Source organism: Lissotriton vulgaris, chromosome 4_1, assembly GCF_964263255.1.
Source record: "Lissotriton vulgaris chromosome 4_1, aLisVul1.2, whole genome shotgun sequence".
NCBI lineage: Eukaryota > Metazoa > Chordata > Amphibia > Caudata > Salamandridae > Lissotriton > Lissotriton vulgaris.
The window spans coordinates 684,884,234-684,906,349 of record NC_141691.1 but is presented as its reverse complement, the minus strand read 5'-3'; the positions used below and the strand labels follow the sequence as shown (position 1 = coordinate 684,906,349).

General features: G+C 43.7%; 1 protein-coding gene across 12 annotated transcripts in view; it reads left to right on the top strand.

Moving 5' to 3' along the window:
- Nucleotides 1-22,116, top strand: part of IKZF1 (IKAROS family zinc finger 1) — a 296,300-nt gene that overhangs the window by 172,622 nt on the left and 101,562 nt on the right. For 5 of the 12 annotated variants that reach the window (XM_086964971.1, XM_086964973.1, XM_086964974.1 and 2 more), the window contains one exon: nt 15,925-15,984. The exons of the other annotated variants lie outside the window; for them this stretch is intronic. In XM_086964971.1, coding sequence (XP_086821097.1) covers nt 15,925-15,984 — 60 coding nt within the window. The remainder of the gene's footprint in view (nt 1-15,924; nt 15,985-22,116) is intronic. 12 annotated transcript variants of the gene reach the window in all.

Below are 22,116 nucleotides of genomic sequence, written 5' to 3'. Positions count from 1 at the left end.
ACGCTCCTGCATGCTGTTTGCTTTTGTTTCTGTGGCTGGGATGCCACTGTGCCTTCCTGCCTGCTTCCCCTGCCTGCTTGGGAACCCTCTGTGTTGTGGTCTATGATATCATGCGCTGCCACTTGTTTACTGCTGGAGTGCAATGCCTACATATAATTCCTGGGTGCTCTCCCAGCATGTTATGTGCATTAATGCCTGTGGCTCTGTGCTACGCTCTCAGGGCTGTCTGCACACCTTTTGCTCCTGCTGTGGATGTCAGTGTATGGGGTAGCTTATTTTATGCTTCGTTGCTACTGCATGCAATATCTTGGTTGTTTTGTTTCCCTACTAGTGATGGTTGTGTGTTCGTGCCTATGGTGCTTGTGTCACACTGCCCTTTTCCTGCAATTCCTGAATTTGGATGCTCCTGGCTGTATGCAGCTCCTGCACTTATCTACTTCTCTGCATTTTTTATGACGGGAGTCCATATCTAGGCAACCAATTACCCTGCACTGATGAGAGAAACACACGGTGTGCACAGGGCGCATAGTTTTACTTTTTGCCTCACCCGACCACCTGGCTGTGCATCCCCAGTGATATCATTCTACGACCCTGACTTTGGACTGAGTCATCCCTGTAGGAGTAGAATAGAATACCATTTTTTTATTGCACATTTAATTAAAATCATTGTGGGAATCTGGCGCCAGATTGTGACATCACCGCAGGTACCCGTTATTAGAAAGTGACATCGCTCTAGGACTCTGAGCCTGACGCGGGCTTTAATACAGGAGGCTGGAGTCTGACTGTGACATCACTGCAGGCATCTGACAGAATGTGATATCATTCTAGGGCTCTGATTCTAGACTGAGATCTCTCAGTGGGAACTTGTCGCCAGACTGTGACATCGCTGCGAGTACTGACATCAGAATGTGACATCCTTTTAAACCTCTTATTTTAGACTGGGAAATCCCTGCAGGAATTTGTCGCCAGACTGTGACATCACCGCCGATAGTTGGAGTCCGATTGTGACATCACTCAACAACGCTCTAGTAACCTGACATCAAACTGTGACTTTAATCCAGGAGGCTGGAGTCTATGACATCATAATGTGACATCACTCTGGGACCCTGGTTTTAGACTCGGATATCATTGCAAGAACTTGGCACCAGACTGTGACGTCACTGCTGGTAGCTGGAGTCAATGGGAAATCACACAACACCGCTCTAGTAACCAGACATCAGACCGTGACTTTAATCCATGAGGCTGGAGTCCATGACATCACTGCAGGCACCTGACATCAAAATGTGACATCACTCTGAGACGCTGGCTTTAGACCTGCAGGAACCTGCCGCCAGACTGTGACATCACTGCTGGTAGCTGGAGTCAGATTGTGACATTGCATCAGACAGCACCTGACATCAAGATGTGGTATCGCTTGAACAGGAAGTGTTATCACATAACTCCGGACCCCCGATGCAAGAATGTTACGTCACTCTAGGAAGCCTACACCCGACCATGACATCACTCCAAGAATCAAGTGTACTGCATGGGGTCGCTAGAGCCCTGGTATAAGCAGGCGCGCTACTCTCCCACGAGGGTTCTGATTTTTTGCTGTCACAGAGTGGAAAGTCTTCTCTAATACCCGGAGTCTCTCATAGTTGGCATTAATCTTGTGGACTCTGTCTATCTTCTCTCTAGCTGAGAGGTCTCTTCTGGAACAGTCACAGGCTGATGTCTCTCAGCCTTCTCCAGTGGGGGCCCACAGGAGTCTCTCATAGACAGTCACAGTGAGGACTCTGTTTGTCCCGTCTGTCGCTGAGGGGTCTCTTGCTGGAGGGTCACAGGCTGACGTCTCTCAGCCTTCTCTAGGGGCATATTCTCTCATAGACAGTCACATTGTGGACTCTATTGTCTCTCTTTTTGAGGTGTCTCTTCTGGGACAGTCAAAGGCTGATGTCTCTCAGCCTTCTCCAGTGGCAGAAGTCTCTTCTAAACAATCACAGTGTGGACTCTATTTGTTCTGTCTGTCACTGTGGGGTCTCTTCTGGGACAGTCACAGGCTGATGTCTCTCAGTCTTCTGAGTGACAGGAGTCTCTCTTAGGAGGCAGTCACAGTGTGGACGCCGTCTATCTTCTCTCTTGCTGAGGGGTCTCTTCAGGGACAGTCACAGACTGGATGTGTCAGTACACACTGGGAAGAGAGTCTTAGTCAAGCACAGGATGTCCCTCCTGTCAGCAGCCTTTTGTTTGCAGTTAATGATTGCCAGACAGTCACCCCTGCCTCAGTTCTCCCACCCAGTAACCTTTGAGAGTTCAAGCAGAGGGCATTAAGCATTAAAGAAAAAGGTTTGCTCATTTGGCACACACTGACTTTTTCGGACGGAAGAGATGTAACTGGCATTGGCATAGTCAATAGGTCTCGCTTTTGGGACCTTATAAGTATTTAGTTGAGCAGCACAATATCCTTTGTGCAACAACATTAACTGTTGCATGGTTAAAAACTTATAAGGTCACAAAGACGAGGCCTATTGGCTATGCCAATGCTTGTTCTTCTCTTGCTCTTGGTAAATGTCTAATGCAGAAAAATACGTATCAATCTGCAAAAATGAATACCAGTGGCCCCACCGGCAACCACCAGTGCAAATTAAGCAGTAGTTTTAATCAGTTCCATGTGGTCTTACAACACGTTTTTGACAGTAAGTATTGCAGAGCATGCAAAATATAGTTATACGCTGTCTTCTTTGATGAGCTTAGGTCTAGTTCCAGGGGAGGTTTTAGGACAGTGCGACCGGTGCAGCTGCTGCACCATGCACCGAGCTCAGGGGAAGGCGCTGTGTTTAGAAATAGCTTATGGGTTTCAAAACACCTGCTGCAGAGCTCCTTGTGTGACCAGCAGTTTTCAGGCAACTATAAAAATGTCACTATAGCTCCGTTGATTAATGTTCCTGCTGGAGAGGTTGAAGCTTTGTCTAGTGGCAGTAGCGCAGACGGTTAATAAGCCTGCTGCAAAGAATGTGTACAATGCAGATCACAGAACTGTATTTTATGTAGATAGCTCAGTGGAATACTGGTTTTGTAACAGAGAACCTTTTTGCTACTCACAGTTTATAATTTACATCCTAATATAGTACAGTGACCTATGATCTGTCATCAAAGAACTGCATACAAACTGCATGGTATAGGTTAAAACATTATGCTTTTTCCCAGTCTTTCATTATCCTAATGTTGCTAAAAAGGTTTTGTATGGATAGACATACATTCTTATTGGTAAAACCAACTCAAACCACTATGTTATGAATTAAATGCTCGGTTTCTGATTCTTGTCTCTACATAATCTGCGTCTGATGTAAAATGCTCTGACACTCTACATTGGTATGAGTAGCACTATAAAACAAATTACATTTTTATGAAAGAGGGGCTATGGAGAGATAAGGGTCACTATTAGAGGGTGGTAGTTGGGGAATCTGTGGAGAAGGAGGACACTGGGGGGGCACCAAAGAATATTGCTGCACCAGGCTCCACCCGCACTAATGCCAGCACTGCTTGGCTCACCAGTCTGTGTTGAAACAGGAAAAAAGGAAAACTGCACTGAGGTCTCTCTGGAATTTGGATCATGCTTGCAAACCCATTCATGCCAGGTTAAATGCTTCCAGCATTTGCCAACCTCTGGGCCAGTGGGAACTGTGTAATTCATAAATGAATGGATGTTGTCACTAAATTTATGTTGGACGGCTTCCTTAGACATGGTAACACATCATGAATACTTTAATGTTTTGTCTCCTGATCTAACATGGATAAACATGAGCTACCCAACAAAGTACAGTATGTTACTGTAAAGTGGATGAATGCATTCTCGCCTTGGGAGCACAATTTATTCATTTTGGAAAAGGGAATGAATTACTAGGAGCACTTTATTCATTGCAAAAAAAGGAATGAAATACGACGAGTCCATCGCCCTGCCACTTTATTTATCGCAGAAAATGGAATGAAATACCACACCCATCGCCTTGGCCCTTTGCGGAAAATGGATGAAATGTCACTAGCACGTTGCCCTAGGATATCCAGTCCTCTGCGATTTCGTGCGCTGACATCGGCAATGATGCTGTTACTGTAAATGCAATGCAACTGCTCAAGGGAAGGGGAGTGTTTCTTCATCCCTTACTTATTCAGATACAGAAATGGAAAAATTGTTTCCGGGATGTACGTACGGTAGGTACCATTACAGGCGGGCACGGAGGGATTTACACAACTATTTGTAGGGCATACACGTGCTTCCAAACACCCACCGCCATCTCTACAGACTGGGGAAGGAAATGAAGAAATTAGCAACAATGATGCAATAATGCTGGAAACAGCTGCCTAGACCCTGCCAATAACATTGCAACAGCGCTGAGTACAAAAGGCTTGCCTAAGAAATTAAATCTTTAGAATCGCATGTAGATGCTGTCTCTGTACTGCTTCGCATGATTGTCTTGTCTTATTCTACAGCGTTTACATCGCTAATTAGTTACACCAATGTAATTGTCCATCTGAATTATTGCTTGTTGTGACCTCTCCAGATGATAGTTCACTGTCAGGTTCAATATCCATCTGGTGTGCTTCTCCATCTCTGATTTGCTGAAGCCTTGTCATCGAAGCCAAATTAGAGAGACGACTGACAGAGTATCTCTGTTGATGTGTGTGCTGCATTTTTCCGGCACTTTAAGACTCTCCCACATTCTACACAATCAAATGTATCCATCCCTGTGTGAATTGGTGCTTCTTGTTATTTCTGCCCCTCATTGTCAGTGTACCTCCTCATTGGTGGTCCTTGTTATTGGAGCGCCTCATTGTCAGTGCTCCATGTTATAGGGACTCTTCCTTTTCGGTGCTCCTCAGTAGAGGTGCTCCACATTGGCAACACACTTCCAAGTGGGCGTGAGTGGTCAGTAGCATGATATAAATCCTGACTAGCAGAACAATGTAAACAGTTACCTCTCATGGATTATGAGAGTTTTAGGTATACAGCATTGGCATCTATCCTGTCCTATGTTAAGAGGAACGGTCCAGAAAGACAGAGGTTATAAGAGAAGTGATACCATCTCATGAATGTTGACTTTCCCGCTTGTTAAACTGGATCTCCAGTGTAAAATGGCAGTAATCAGGTTTGTAGATCTGTTTGGGCTTTGAATGTAGCCATATTTGTGTAAACTGTTTTTTATAGTAAAGGTTTGAAATGTCATAGTGTCCCCATGGACCCTACCTATGAAGAATCACAGGGTCAGTGTAACCCCTCTACCTGTCTTGGCAACACAAACACAAACTAAGCATACATGCAGAAGTCTTTCAAAGGTAGAGTCATAGGTGAAGTGGCATGGGCACAGATGTGCTAATGGGTCACTAAACTCTAATGATGTCTTTCTTTTACTATCCAACTCGGAGATGGGGACATTGTTTTACTTGTTGTGGGCCCCATGAAACACTTGCTGTGCCACTGATGTTATTGAAGGACTCTAAGGGTCTTATTATGAGTGCCCATAGGGATGGTCTGTATAATTTGGAGCCAACACCCTGGGGTTTCGAATTTATTGGGTACAATAAACAACACCTGCACATGGCACCAAAATCCAAATATCCCGGTGATTAACAGATCTTTTCACCTGGTAATTTCCTGTTGGTTCCACCAGCTGAAATTTATTGTGGGTGAATTTTGCGAATCAGCAGTCCGCGAATTTGTGTGAAATCGCAAAAAAAATCCATGAAGTCGTGGATTTTCTAGCGAAATCGGCGATTTTTTTGCAATTTGTACCATACTTAACTGGAGTACTTTCTACTGGCTAATCAGTAAGTGCTACCTCGTTGGGTAAATGTATCGTGCTTTTCCTACACTACAGCTGCGTAAAGGCCCAGAAGAGTGGCAAGTCACCACGTGTGTCTGTGACTTTGCCAACGCGCCCATAGGCGGCGAGGTCCCTCGAGTGAGCTGTCCATCACAGTGGGGGAAAGGGCGGGAAGAGGTTGCATAGCCTAGTGTGTGTGGGGCCGGGCTTCTGTACGAGTTCACATGCCTCTTGTTTATAAAGGGTCAGAGTCTGATCAGAGCAGCAGATTAGGAGAAAGCAGTAAGTGCTACCTCGTTGGGTAAATCTATCCTGTTTCTCCTACACTACAGCTGCGTAAAGGCCCAGAAGAGTGGCAAGTCACCACGTGTGTCTGTGACTTTGCCACCGCGCCCATCAGCGCCGAGGTCCCTTGAGTGAGCTGTCCATCACAGTGGGGTAAAGGGCGGGAAGAGGTTGCATAACCTAGTGTGTGTGGGGCCGGGCTTCTGATCGAGTTCACATGCCTCTCGTTTATAAAGGGTCAGAGACCGATCAGAGCAGCAAATGAGGAGGAAGCAGTAAGTGCTGGTCATTGGAAGTACAGGGGGATTGCGCTCGAGAAACTCGTGGATGCCTAGACCCCCATCATGGATTACAGCTAATTGTAGATGGTAGATCTGGGGAGAAAGCACACCTGCCTAGCTTCGACCGTGCTCACTAGATTCTTGGGCTGATTATAATGCGTTACTGAATTTGAGCTTCAACTCGGGCACCTGCTTTATTTATCTGTAAGTGCTTCCTGCTGAGGTTTAATTTTAGTGTCGGGAGCCTCGTTGCCTAACTATTCTCTGACCCTGCTTCCAGGGTCAGAGCAGGGTCAGAGAATAGTTGCAAGTAGGCAACGAAGCGCCGCTCAGGAAGCACTTACAGGGTTAAAGCAGGTGCCCAAGATGAAGTTAATTTCTTTGTAACCATTTCGTAAATGGTTACAAAGAATTTAGCTTCAACTTGGGCACCCGCTTTAACGCTGTAAGTGCTTCCTGAGCAAAATTCGTCCTGCTCGCGGTTTTGTGGATTTTGCCGCGATTTCGCGCGATTCGCGGATCGCGAAATTGCAGAAAATCCACAAAATCCGCGAGCTGAACAAATTTTACGCCCATGCTTAATGTGGATGCAATAAAGTACACATATCCCATAATTTTTGCCCCTGAAGAAACCGTGGTTTGGACCTGGGCTGGAACTACCAGGGCTATTGTCAGTGCACAGAAGCTCGTGGACGGTGTGCCAATTACCGAGGCTGACAAATTTAAATGCACCTCATGCCTTTTTAATTCAATGCCAGACACTTCCTGCCCCTTATCTCAATCCTGAAGGTTCCTGCTTTCTCACTTTCTCCCTTTTTGATGTTTTGATCTTTTTCTCTTCTTTCCGCTTTGTTTGATTTTGCCTCTTCTGCTCGCTGTAAATATCCGATGCAGAAAATGAATTTCTGGTGCCCAAAAATAAGTGCGGTTCCCACCGGCAATCACTGGCTCAAATTAAGTGCTGGGCAGTTGTAATCAGTCTCTTAGTAACATTAACTATTTACAAACAAATGAATGGTCGATGGATCCTTATAATTTGTTATGAAGCATTAACATTGAGCAATCTTGAAAAGTATGAGAAATCCACATCCCTAAAAACTTTTTTCGTTCTTGGCAGCAGGGCCCAGCAGAGGCAGAGATAAAGGGGAAGGCAAGGGCGCCACCCCGCCCCTGCTCACTTTATTATTCCTAGTTGCCCCCCTGACTTGGTGTATGCACTTTACTATTTAAATATAAACACTTCATTTGCAGAAGTAGTAATCTAGTCAAACACAGCTCACTAGTGATTGTAATTTTGAAACAAATTTCTCAGTTTTGGAATGACAAACATATACAATTTATTTTCTTAGTCTTGTTTACACAACATGCAGGCCGGGGTCCAGATCTAGGACACCGGAAGGACAGGCAGGGTCGGACGGGCCTTTTGATCTCTGCAGCCCAGCTGTGGCAGCCGGTGAAATATTACTTCTGTAGGGGGAACTAACCAGCCTTTGTATGCCTGCAGGTGCCCTTATTCACAGTGCAAGACACCCCCTGGAGAGCAGGTTAAAAGCCAGTGTGATACGCATGCATGTATGTACATTTATGTACATGTGATGTAGCAGTTTGTAGACATTTGCAGATGGGGTGCAGCAGGAGAGAACCAGACTGCTTGTCCGCCTAAGATTTCCTGCTAATTAGGGCTTGATTGTGAGTTGCACAACGGAGGCCTTTTGTGAATCAGGCCCCCAATTTGAATACATTTCAAGCCATTTTTGTCAGCTTGGCAGTTCGGGCAGGTCTGTTCCCATGAGGCACAGGGTCAGACTGATTTGCATATGGCCATGTCTGAATTGGGGAGGCAGAGTGGGCTAAAGAACATTGATGGATTAAACCCAGATCTGTTGACTGGGTGTGAGTGTTTGATTGGTTCAGATGCTCCGTCCATCACCACCCCCTTTTGTACCACTTTGTTCACCATAAATTGGCAGTGTATGCTTAGACGTGAGTCACTTGCTCACTCTGCCACTGGATTCAAGCAAGCCTGGCTGAAGACGGCTGTAATGCCACAAACCGGTCCTAGGAAGCTTGTTTCTGGTCCAGGGAAGGCATGGCTTGGCAGTTCGGGCTGGACTGTTCCCATGAGGCACAGGGCCAGACTGATTTGCATATGGCCATGTCTGAACTGGGGTGGCAGAGTGGGCTTAAGAACGGTGATGGATTAAACCCAGATCTGTTGACTGGGTGTGAGTGTTTGATTGGTTCAGATGCTCCGTCCATCACCACCCCCTTTTGTACCGCTTTGTTCACCATAAGTTGGCAGGGTATGCTCAGACGTGAGTCCCTTGCTCACTTTGCCACTGGATTCAAGCAAGCCTGGCTGAAGACGGCTGTAATGCCAGAAACCGGTCCTAGGAAGCTTGTTTCCGGTCCAGGGAAGGCATGGCTTGGCAGTTCGGGCTGGACTGTTCCCATGAGGCACAGAGCCAGACTGATTTGCATATGGCCATGTCTGAACTGGGGTGGCAGAGTGGGCTTAAGAACGGTGATGGATTAAACCCAGATCTGTTGACTGGGTGTGAGTGTTTGATTGGTTCAGATGCTCCGTCCATCACCACCCCCTTTTGTACCGATTTGTTCGCCATAAGTTGGCAGGGTATGCTCAGACGTGAGTCCCTTGCTCACTTTGCCACTGGATTCAAGCAAGCCTGGCTGAAGACGGCTGTAATGCCAGAAACCAGTCCTAGGAAGCTTGTTTCCGGTCCAGGGAAGGTATGGCTTGGCAGTTCGGGCTGGACTGTTCCCATGAGGCACAGGGCCAGACTGATTTGCATATGGCCATGTCTGAACTGGGGTGGCAGAGTGGGCTTAAGAACGGTGATGGATTAAACCCAGATCTGTTGACTGGGTGTGAGTGTTTGATTGGTTCAGATGCTCCGTCCATCACCACCCCCTTTTGTACCGCTTTGTTGGCCATAAGTTGGAAGGGTATGCTCAGACGTGAGTCCCTTGCTCACTTTGCCACTGGATTCAAGCTCGCCTGGCTGAAGACGGCTGTAATGCCAGAAACCGGTCCTAGGAAGCTTGTTTCTGGTCCAGGGAAGGCATGGCTGGCAGTTCGGGCTGGACTGTTCCCATGAGGCACAGGGCCAGACTGATTTGCATATGGCCATGTCTGAACTGGGGTGGCAGAGTGGGCTTAAGAACGGTGATGGATTAAACCCAGATCTGTTGACTGGGTGTGAGTGTTTGATTGATTCAGATGCTCCGTTCATCACCACCCCCTTCTGTACCGCTTTTGGCCACCATAAGTGTGGCAGGGTATGTTCAGACGTGAGTCCCTTGCTCACTTTGCCACTGGATTCAAGCAAGCCTGGCTGAAGACGACTGTAATGCCAGAAACCGGTCCTTGGAAGCTTGTTTCCGGTCCAGGGAAGGCATGGCTTGGCAGTTCGGGCTGGACTGTTCTAATGAGGCACAGGGCCAGACTGATTTGCATATGGCCATGTCTGAACTGGGGTGACAGAGTGGGCTAAAGAACGGTGATGGATTAAACCCAGATTTGTTGACTGGGTGTGAGTGTTTGATTGGTTCAGATACTCCATCCATCACCACCCCTTCTGTACCGCTTTGTTCGCCATAAGTTGGCAGGGTATGCTCAGACGTGAGTCCCTTGCTCACTTTGCCACTGGATTCAAGCAAGCCTGGCTAAGGATGGCTGTAATGCCAGAAAGCGGTCCTAGGAAGCTTGTTTCCGGTCCAGGGAAGGCATGGCTTGGCAGTTCGGGCTGGACTGTTCCCATGAGGCACAGGGTCAGACTGATTTGCATGTGGCCATGTCTGAACTGGGGTGGCAGAGTGGGCTAAAGAACGGTGATGGATTAAACCCAGATCTGTTGACTTGGTGTGAGTGTTTGATTGGTTCAGATGCTCCATCCATCACCACCCCCTTCTGTACCGCTTTGTTCGCCATAAGTTGGCAGGGTATGCTCAGACGTGAGTCCCTTGCTCTCAATGCCACTGGATTCAAGCAAGCCTGGCCGAAGACGGCTGTAATGCCAGAAACCGGTCCTAGGAAGCTTGTTTCTGGTTCAGGGCGGGCATGGCTTGGCAGTTCGGGCTGGACTGTTCCCATGAGGCACAGGGTCAGACTGATTTGCATATGGCCATGTCTGAACTGGGGTGGCAGAGTGGGCTAAAGAACGGTGATGGATTAAAACCAGATCTGTTGACTGGGTGTGAGTGTTTGATTGGTTCAGATGCTCCGTCCATCACCACCCCCTTTTGTACTGCTTTGTTCGCCATAAGTTGGAAGGGTATGCTCGGACGTGAGTCCCTTGCTCACTTTGCCACTCGATTCAAGCAAGCCTAGCTGAAGACTGCTGTAATGCCAGAAACCGGTCCTAGGAAGCTTGTTTCTGGTCCAGGGAGGGCATGGCTGGCAGTTCGGGCTGGACTGTTCCCATGAGGCACAGGGCCAGACTGATTTGCATATGGCCATGTCTGAACTGGGGTGGCAGAGTGGGCTTAAGAACGGTGATGGACTAAACCCAGATCTGTTGACTGGGTGTGAGTGTTTGATTGATTCAGATGCTCCGTCCATCACCACCCCCTTCTGTACCACTTTTGGCCACCATAAGTGTGGCAGGGTATTCTCAGACGTGAGTCCCTTGGTCACTTTGCCACTGGTTTCAAGCAAGCCTGGCTGAAGACGACTGTAATGCCAGAAACCGGTCCTTGGAAGCTTGTTTCCGGTCCAGGGAAGGCATGGCTTGGTAGTTCGGGCTGGACTGTTCTAATGAGGCACAGGGCCAGACTGATTTGCATATGGCCATGTCTGAACTGGGGTGGCAGAGTGGGCTAAAGAACGGTGATGGATTAAACCCAGATCTGTTGACTGGGTGTGAGTGTTTGATTGGTTCAGATACTCCATCCATCACCACCCCTTCTGTACCGCTTTGTTCGCCAGAAGTTGGCAGGGTATGCTCAGACGTGAGTCCCTTGCTCACTTTGCCATTGGATTCAAGCAAGCCTGGCTAAGGATGGCTGTAATGCCAGAAACCAGTCCTAGGAAGCTTGTTTCCGGTCCAGGGAAGGCATGGCTTGGCAGTTCGGGCTGGACTGTTCCCATGAGGCACAGGGTCAGACTGATTTGCATGTGGCCATGTCTGAACTGGGGTGGCAGAGTGGGCTAAAGAACGGTGATGGATTAAACCCAGATCTGTTGACTTGGTGTGAGTGTTTGATTGGTTCAGATGCTCCATCCATCACCACCCCCTTCTGTACCGCTTTGTTCGCCATAAGTTGGCAGGGTATGCTCAGACGTGAGTCCCTTGCTCTCATTGCCACTGGATTCAAGCAAGCCTGGCCGAAGACGGCTGTAATGCCAGAAACCGGTCCTAGGAAGCTTGTTTCTGGTCCAGGGAGGGCATGGCTTGGCAGTTCGGGCTGGACTGTTCCCATGAGGAACAGGGTCAGACTGATTTGCATATGGCCATGTCTGAACTGGGATGGCAGAGTGGGCTAAAGAACGGTGATGGATTAAACCCAGATCTGTTGACTGGGTGTGAGCGTTTGATTGGTTCAGATGCTCCATCCAGTAACACCCCCTTTTGTACTGCAATTCGCAGAATACGGCCGTTTGCAACCAGAAAAATGTTTTCTCGAATGTACAAAATGCAAAATGTGATCCTGTAACTGGAAACCGAATCGCATTTTGCATTTGCGATTCGGTATTTGGAAGGGTCGTGTTTATGGCGTCCCTTCAAATACTGAATCTGTATGGTATATATTACTGTTTTGCAACCGAATTCCGGTCACAAAACAGTTATGCTTTTCCACCAGAGATCTCCTTCCCCTTTGAGAATGTAAATAATAATATTTTAAGAGCAGGCTGTGGTCCCACTAACCACTACTTATTCTTTAAAAACAAAATCGCAAAGTATCATTTTTTCTTTTTAAACGCATCCTGTTTTCCTTTAAGGAAAATGTGTTGCATTTAAAAAAGATATATATTGCTTTATTTAAAAGCAATCACTGACATGGTGGTCTGCTGACCTCAGCAGGCCACCATCCCTGTGATGGCTGCCATTCCTAATGGGTCGCAAATTACGACCTACCTCATTAATATTCATGAAGTAGGTCTATTTACGACCCACTAGGAATAGCAAATGAAACTCAAGAGATTCATACATTAGGAATACCAATTTTCTAATTGCAAAACGGAGAAAGTCGCAGTTAGGAAATCGGTATTCCTAATGTTTGTACATTTGCCCCTTGGTAACTTGGTGTAGGTTGAGAATCTTTTGAAAACTGAACCAGAGTACAGACTGTATGTGCAAGAAGGCAATGCAGTGCTCTTTTAATCAGAACAAAATGCAAAATTCAGACTATGCCTGATCTGATCTCACAGTGATTGTAGAGGACAGGGTAATACAGTGGGTTTTTGCATTGTATTGTCAGTAGACATTAGGGGTATTATGACGTTAGTGTTGAGCAATACCTCACAATTGATCAGGGTGACAATTTTAAGTCAATTTTTGCTCAACCAAAAATATCTGCTGATAATTAGGAATTGCAGTTGTCAACCGCATCTGAATGTTGTGGAATTCTACACTGCCAAAAGTAGAAAATGCTGTAAAATGGTAGCCTTCTAACAAAGCATCAGATTCCATCGTAATTCTGAATAATCTACATGTGACACTTTTGGTCCTGTAGATTAGTAAATGTTATTTTTGAAACCATGGACTTCACAGACTTATAGGACCTCATTGAGAGTGACCCAGATAATTTGGGTATGTGCTGTAACTGCTAGCCACGACACTTCTGCAATTTTCTCTGGATAAATATGTCAGGGGAATAATCCTCCAAATTTACTCGGACATGCACATTTTGTGGAGATACATGGGAGGGTAATCACACTTTAGTTGGGCAAGGCTATTTGCTATATAGCTTGCTACAATAGAGTGCCTGGAGAGCACACAGTGCGATAACATACATAATCTAAAATGTATTTTAATTAAACATGAGTGTTTATTTTGATTAAAACATATCCGTTACAAGAATGAGGAACATTTAAGCTTGCATTTTTGTTAGGATTCATTCATAAGATTAATCAGTGACAAAGTATATATAGTATAATGTACCCCCTGTCATGCATTATAAGTAAATTGCCGGAGTTCTGTGACTTACAATATCTTTTAAGCTGCAGAGGCTATGTTATTCCTCATAACACATGGTCACAGTATAACCTTTCAAACAAACCCATTAAACCCTTGCTCTTTCAAATGAAAGAACTAGTTAGTTTCAGACATGAATAAAATCAAAATCTGCAGTATAAAATGAAACACACTAACACACTAACAGTAGTTAGTATTTTGTTACAGAAATATATTAGAATCTGTTAAATGGACGTTAGATTAAGATCCTGGTTAGCTCAGAATGTGTGCAAACACGCAGAGAATTTGTATCTTTCCTGCAAGGACCAATAGTGTGCATAAAATAAACAAGTTGTCATAAATAACTCCTTTATGCTGATTATTGATCATTTTTGAAAAAACAGATTAGAAGAATGAAAATACAGTTCTCATTTAATTGTTTAAACCGCAATTGTACTTCTGCTCTTTATTTTTCACCTTTCACCTGCTGGCTCTGGCAGCAAGCATAGTGTCATCATAACAAACTGCAATAATACAGCTGAGCATCTAATTGTGCCATTATTACAATTTTTAAGTTTTACTATGCTATTACAGATAACTAGATGTGTTAGGACCAACCTCAAACAAGGAAACTATAGACTAGCTTATATACAGATTGCAGGCTGCTAGGATTGCACACGCATATTTAATAAAATAAAGCTCCCATTCTGCAATTGTGTTCCTTTTCTAATGGTAAATCCTTATAAATCTTAGATTCATGTTAATCTTTTCTTTAGAAGAATTGGAATACAGTGCAATACTGTTTTAAAAATGCTAGTTTATATCAAATAAAATTTTATATTTTTTGCTAGCACAGCTGTCCAAAATATAAATTGATATTGAGCAATCTTTTCTGTTTTACTGACTATTTTTAAATTCAGTCTGTGATATAGCTATCATCTGTGTGGATTTTTTGTCTAAGCTTTTTGTATTGTTTTTTGCATAAAACATGATCATTTGTACTCATAGTGCAAAAGATAAGGTTCAACTGTTTTGTTGTATATTACTGGCAAAAGTGCAAATGACGCAATGATAGTTGCACAAATTTTAGATTTGTAAACACTAGGACTTAGGGACATGTGTAGGTGGGGTAATACCGGCCGGTAACGGTGAAATTCAGTATATTTCACCATTACCGACCGGTATTTAGGGATTTGAGATGTAGGAGGCTGCAAATAAGGACTCGTAATTTACCGATTCGTTATTTTAAGGAATGGGTAAAATACTGATTCCTTATTTTAAGGAATCGGTAAATTACTGATTCCTTAAAGCCCATGTAGGTAGCACTCAAATGAGTGCATTTTAGCCTTAAGTATTTGTTATTTACCACCAACTATAAGTTGGTGATAAATACCGAATACCTTTGAAAAAGCAATTTTTTGCATTTTTCTCAGTTCCATGTGGCAGACATACATGCCCTTAGGGCATGTATGTGGTCCACATGTGCACACACGCATGATTCAGGGGTGCAACAGGGTGTCAATGTGACATCCTGCCACACTTGAATATGTTCCCCCATTACCGATTCGGTATTTACCGAATCAGTAATAGTGAACGGCTTCCCATTCATTCCTATGGGGCTCATAGGAATGAATGGGAATTACCGAATCGGTAAATACCGATTTGGTAATACCAAATAATACTGAATCGGTAAAATTTACCGAATTTTTAGCTACATACTATTTACCGATTCTGAAATACTGAATCTGTAAAATTCGGTATTTCAGAATCGGTAAATCGAGATTACCTACATATGGCCCTAGGTCCTTATTTCTATCAAGAATACACTGTTTCTAGATTCTTCTTTTGAGATTATATCACACAGAGTTTTTCTGTCTATATTCGGGATGTTTGGAAAGCTCATTATGGCATAAAATGTAGTCACATGCTTTGTCTGTCTTCTAGCTCACTCTTGCATGGTTTGGGATTAAGGTCTGGGATGGTGATATTACGTTTTTGTTTTTGATACATGTTGTAGCTAAATTTTCAGCTATATGTATGACTTTCCTTCCTGAACCCTTTAGTCTGAAATCTAAAGGTTTAGTAGGGGTTGCTAGGTCTTCTCTTCTGGCTCACAATATTTGTGTTTTGTGTAGAACAAGGCCAGTTACTGTTGTGTTTACAACATATGCAGAAATAAGTCATGTCCCACTTTTACCTTACATTTGCCAACAGCCTTCCTGAATTGTATTCTGACCCTCCTGGCATACTCACCTCTCTAGATTCACGTCTGTTGAACCGTATCTCGTCAAGGTGTTCACATACTTAACAAGAAAGAGGATGAGCAGGATCTTCTTCATTGGTGCCAGGATTTCATTATGCTGTTCATGTTATCATGTAATACTAGTGATCAATCCTGTATCATGTCTGTTTTCTTTATTGCAGCTGCAAGAGAGGCTCAAAGTTTTAGGGACTTACATGCGCTAATTCTCAAAACTTTCTCTCGTGAGTATACCATCATGAATCACCAAGGCGTTGGTCATTTTGCACGTCTCCCACATCTATAAACACATTTGTCCTCCACATATTCATTTACACACCATAGCATGCATCATAGAGATGTTCCCATTACTAAGAACTTCATCTGCATGTTTTGTTCTCAGTTTATTTGGAGCTCTAATTTTGATTGGCGTTATAGGATAGGGGTTTGGGATTGTGGGTCGAATTGGTTATAGAAAGTTCCTTATCAAGTCAAATGTTCATCAAATTGCCACAGTCTGTGTGTGTGTTATAAATGATGAATCGTGTTAATCTAGATAAATATCTATGCTGCAGTATGAGTGTCATTTCTGGGTGGAGTTATATATTTCCCATACCATTTTAAAAGAGCGAGGAGCTGTAGGTCTTTAAGTTTATTGTTTCACCCAAAACTTATATATGCTTTGTGGAATATACATTTTTTGAATTCCTAGTTTAGGACCAGCTAAACTAGACATCAACAGATCCTAGTGATGTTTTTCTATTTAAAAGCAACCCATGCTTGGTTAAATGTCAGATACCAATGTATTTATAATTCTCGTTTTTTTCTACAAAGAAACTAGCCTCCATTTGGGAAGAGATGTTCACTGGTAGTTAGGTAATGGGCCAGTTTTGGGTATCCTGAGTTGTAATCCCTCTACCCCACTAAACAGTGTGGTGTTATCGTTGATATATCACTCATCCTTGACCTCTGTTTTCGTGCCAAAAGCATAAGTGTGTAGAAATGGGCCAAATTGTGACGTGACTTTGAGTATAGATCTGCAAATATTTGCTGTTATGGTGAGTGTTCAATGGCTATCACTCGGATATAAAAAAGGTAATTATTAGGTCATGGGTTTAGCAGCACAGAGGTCAAACAGACCTTGTATTAACATAATACATTTGGGTCTGCCCTTTCATCCATAGGTTTTTTGTCCAGGCTTTTTCAACCATTGGCTTGACACTTGGTCAATCACATTTTGGCCCAGCTCGGTGGATTATCAAGCTGACACCTAATGCTATTGTTTCCAACTCCACTTGATTGCTTTCATTGAACTGCACAAAGAACTCCTTTACAAATTCATACCTGCTGACTCCCACCTGTCTCTTATTCTAATATGCTAGCACTGCATGCAGTACATTAATCCAGACCTATTGACTTTGTTTATTTTTACTGGCAAGTGAATTACAAAAAGACATGTCTTGTTTTCAGGATAGAGGGGCACATCAAGCAATGACACTACATAACAGAAGAACTACCTAAAACTAAATACTGTGGGCAGATTTATGAAAGGCTTGCCTTGTGCTTGCATCACAAGAGGTGATGAAAGGGCAATACAAGCCTTCACTGAGATGTATTAAGCCATGCAGAGCCACCTTAAGTGGTTCTGCGATGCATTGTAAATCTGGGGTAACACAACGCAGCACAAGTCACTGTCTTCAATTACTCTGCCCTTGGAAAGTGGTCCATGAGTGGAGCCTCAGTGTTCTCATGCATCCACCCAGGGAATTTGGCAAATTCTCAGATTTACTAACAGTAGTAAACCTGGGAATGCATCAAAAAGGTACACCTACCATGGGGAGATGCAAAGAGGAGAAATAACTTAACGCATATAGCACACATAGAAAGAAGAAAACACTTCTAAGGTTTTTAAAAACACTCCTGCCTGAATGTAGGCACCCTTCCACTGTGGTGCAAGGGTGCTTGCATTGACGCTAGGCTGCATTAAGTCCACCAGCGCAGGGAGAGAGCAGGAATGCACCATAGCTTACAGATATAGCTCACTTCTTGCCCTCTCCATGTGACGCAGTGCAGCAAGTTGTTTTGGTGAGTGGAGCTGCTTCAAATCTATCCCTAAAATATTTTAACTGCCTTTTGCAGGTGCACAACACAGGAAAATGTCCGCGTTTTTTCTTGCTCATCAAAAACAACCTGCTGTCCTGACTGCTGCCCCCCACTGAGTCCTACCAAAATATTTATTTATGTACACAAAAGCCCCATTTCTCTTGACCCTTTGATGGCTTTGAGTAATGCCACTCTAGCTAATTGTGCAACCTTCTGACATTGACTAAATCCATCTGACTTCTTTCTCTGTCTCTATTAATTATATATGCTCAGTGTAACTGAACACCTTCCTGTATAACACAGTATTTGTAAAGCGTGAACTAATCACCCTTAAGGGTCTCAAGGCGCTGCGGGCCGTCGGGAAGATTAAGTGAGCTATTTCCCAGAGTCACACGGTGCTGGGCTGAGTTGCCACCGGAGCCGGGGATAGAATCATGAGCCCCAGGGTGTGGAGTCAGCTGCCCTGGCCGCTGTGCCACACCTCTCCCAGTGGATTATAGGGATAGCTGCCTCTGTAGTGAACTGTTTGGTTCAGGTGTGTTCATTCCTGTGCTTAATATGATTAAATAATGTTTAGCCACACATGAAGTACATTCATTTTTATGTTGTGACAATAGTGATTGCCGGGTATGTCTGGTGTCTGATCTTCGAACATGCCATAACAATTTGAACTGACTTGTTGACATAAGATAGATTGTTAGCCTGTGAATCACACATTGCCATCAAGAACTAAATATATTCTCTTCTTCGCACGACGTTCTAGTATTTTGTCACATGGTAAGACTTCATTCAAGAAAAAGAGCAGGTGCATAGTTGAGCTCACATGAACAAGGGAATGACCTTGTGACAATAGTAGAGTACCTGGAGTGTAGAACACCTGGAACACCTACGCATTCAGAGTTGCATTAGTAAACATCACACTCGTGTAATCAGCACAGTATTAGCCCGGTAAAAAACTTGCTGAAGATCACACATCCATTAACCACTCAAATATTGAGCTGGCTAAACCAAGAGTACCAGCTGTATATGGAGCCATGAGGAGGACCAGTGACATAGCCTTGCGTGCTGTCTACAGTATCTGAATCAGTTCAGAGAAAAAGAGAAAACAGTGAAGCAAGCTCCTCAGCCGATCTTGCTCATAGCATATATATATATCCATACTCTAGTGGGTCACACAAGGCACGTGCCTGGCAGACTTTCCATACCTTGGAAGCTTATACGTAGAAACAGCCAGCCAGTGTGATCACAACTGTCCTCTATTCAGCATTTAGGGGAATATTCACAAGGGCTTTATCACCGCTTTTTGGGCTTACAAAGCTTTTTTGGCTTACAAAGCTTTTTTGGCTTACAAAGCCAAAAAAGCAGAGATAAAACCAACGCCTCTCTTTGCATCTCCAATGAGATGCAAAATGGGTGTTACTGGGCGTTCCCCAGATGGACTACCTTGCAAATATCGCTGATGTTTACATCGCGATATTTACAAAGCATCCCACATGATTGTAGCACACATTAGATTTTGGCGAAAACTGCAGTTTTCACCAAAATCTAACGTCTGCTAAAATCCTGACTTAGCCATCCCTAACATAAGGGGTGGATTATGCTTAGGCTGTGGGGTTTTAGGTTTAAACCTATAATAACTGATAAAACCCCACTGAAAGAGAAATAGCCCTCACCAGTGAAAACATATAAACACTGAAAAAACACCTGCACAACCACAAACTAAATGTCATTCAAAGAAAGGAAAAAGAGAGTGAAAGAGTCATAAGCGCCAGCTCAATGCAAATGTTGCAGAACCTGCCATGAGAATCGCAATGTTCAAGTGCACCAGTATTGGCATGAAAAGCTATGTCAGTGGCCAGAGTTAACAAATTGTGTACTGGCTCTTTTGGCGTTGCCCACCTCAAGTGCCAATGTTGAGAGGGCCTTTTCACAGACGTTTACATGGGAAGTAATGAGGGAGCACACAGAACCAAGGACTCACTGAAGAAGTATTGTATGGTGTACTACAATAAGTTTAATTTGCAAAAATCTATTTGGACCTCATATACACTATACATACACTGTCTATATACCATGTTCTATCAGTGCAGAAAGCAAGCAATAATAAAAGCAAAACGTTCCATAAACACCGGAAACACACTTTTTTTGTTGTATTTAGTGGTGCGCAAATGTTTAACCACTGATAACAACTGTTTTTTAAGGTATTGAAATCACTGAAAAAACCCCACCAGAATGTTCCCAAAATAGAAACTGAAAACAGCAAAGCCTAATTATGCATCAGCAAGGTTATTGCCCTTTTGCAGGGAACATCGCTGAGGCAATGTCCCACTGCATTAAGGCACCTCCCAAAACATCAAAATCAGTCACAATGCAATTCATTATGTAATTTAGGTTGACTAGAAATTAAGTAGGCCAATCAATAACTGAGTTCAAGATCAATGAAAAGTTAAAGGGTTTTATTACAAAATCAAAAAATAATCGATATGGAATCAATGTCATGAAGAGTTTCAATGTAGAGTTATAGAGTATGTAAAATTCAGAAAATATTCTAAGTCCCAATGGGCAGCAAAGTAAGAAAAGAATCAGACAGAATTCCTAGTAGAACAGGAAAGTCTTCTGCTTCAACTCCCAAAGCGAGGGTTTTTATATATGATTGTTGCATAGAAAATAAGAACGTTTGCAGAATCATTGTGGTGTGGTGAAGGTTTTTATTCTTCTGCAGACCAGTGTACAAGAAAAATAAATGTCATTACCTTAACATCTAAGCACTACCCTATTAACTGAATCAATATTCAGCACCCTCTATGCTAATATCATCAAGTGATGTTTGAACAGAACAAGGTGGTTTACAGTCTCTCTATGTGAATAAATAGACCTCAGTGAAGAAACGGAAAATGTAGTTACATGTTGTCAGTTACATCCGAGCTAAAGAAAGGCCATGATGAACAGAGCAAGAACACCAGTTGAAATATCCTAAGATATTGCAGCTTGACTGTGTCTTGTGGAATTTGTGAGGAGAGGAGGGGTGCAGGGGGGAAGCAGAGCGCGAGTGACAAAACAGACTTCCATCTTGCTCAAAAGGGCACCCAGACAAATAAAATAATTCCCATTTTAAACCATGTTTGTAGTGACACCGAACCTGCAAAGGCAGCACACATATATGTATATATGTATGTATGTGGGATTTCCACATTGCCAACCTACCCCAAATGCCGTGGAAGGCTGTATAAGGTCAAAGTCAACCACAAACTCAACGAGTGATAGTAAAGGCTGTTTATACATTGTGATGTAGAATTCTTTAAAGCAGGATGCCCTCCTAAATTGGAGGCAGTGACCCCGACCTTTCTTAGAAAAATTCCATTAACAATTTCTTCCTCCTTCCAGTCATATATCCATCCATACTCCCAACTTCCATCTATTCATTGATCCACCTATTTTACCCATCAACCATCTGTACACTAACTAATCCAATTATACTTCCATCCACCATCCTGATGTCCATCCTTTCACCCATAAATATGTTGATGTATCTATTGTTCACATCCGTCCAGCCATTTACTCTCCCTTCCTCCATTTTTTCAGCCACCTATTCATTCTTCCATCCATTCATACTTTCACTTATCAATCTTTTTACGCTTCATTCAATCCTTTCAGCTTTCCCCTTATTCTTCCTTTCACCTTTTCATCTATCCTTTCACCCTTCCATCTATCCATCCTTTCACATTGCCATCCATGTACTCACCCAGCCCTCCTTTCACGCTTCCTTTGAACATTTGCTTCAACTGTTTTTCATTCTTTTGACCCTTTCTGCCTCCCACTTGTCCTTCCTATTTGCATCTACTACACTTTTACTTCCCTTCCTTACTTTTACATTATTTTATTTTGTCTCTCACACTTAAAAGTTCCATTTTCCTCTCTCTGTTGTTGAAATTTTCATCATTTCTGCTTTTGTTTTGTTTTCTTCACAGTACATCAGGGGCAGCTCCTCCACTAAGACAGAGGAGCATCATTTTTTTCTTTTTCTGTGCTGGGGCAGTTTTGTGGGGTGGGGCTGGGCTGCGCATGGGAGAGGAGTGGTAACATCCTCCTAAGTGCTCATGAATGTTTGTCCGGCCCTCTGTTGCCGGCCAAACATTCATGCACACAAAGCATGTTCTGCACCCAGGCTGCATTACAGCCTGGGTGTAGAACATGCCCAGGATTCTGTTCCCCATCTGAGTGCCGAACCACGGCACTCAGACCAACCACAATGCTGTATTGCAGGGTTGTGATTG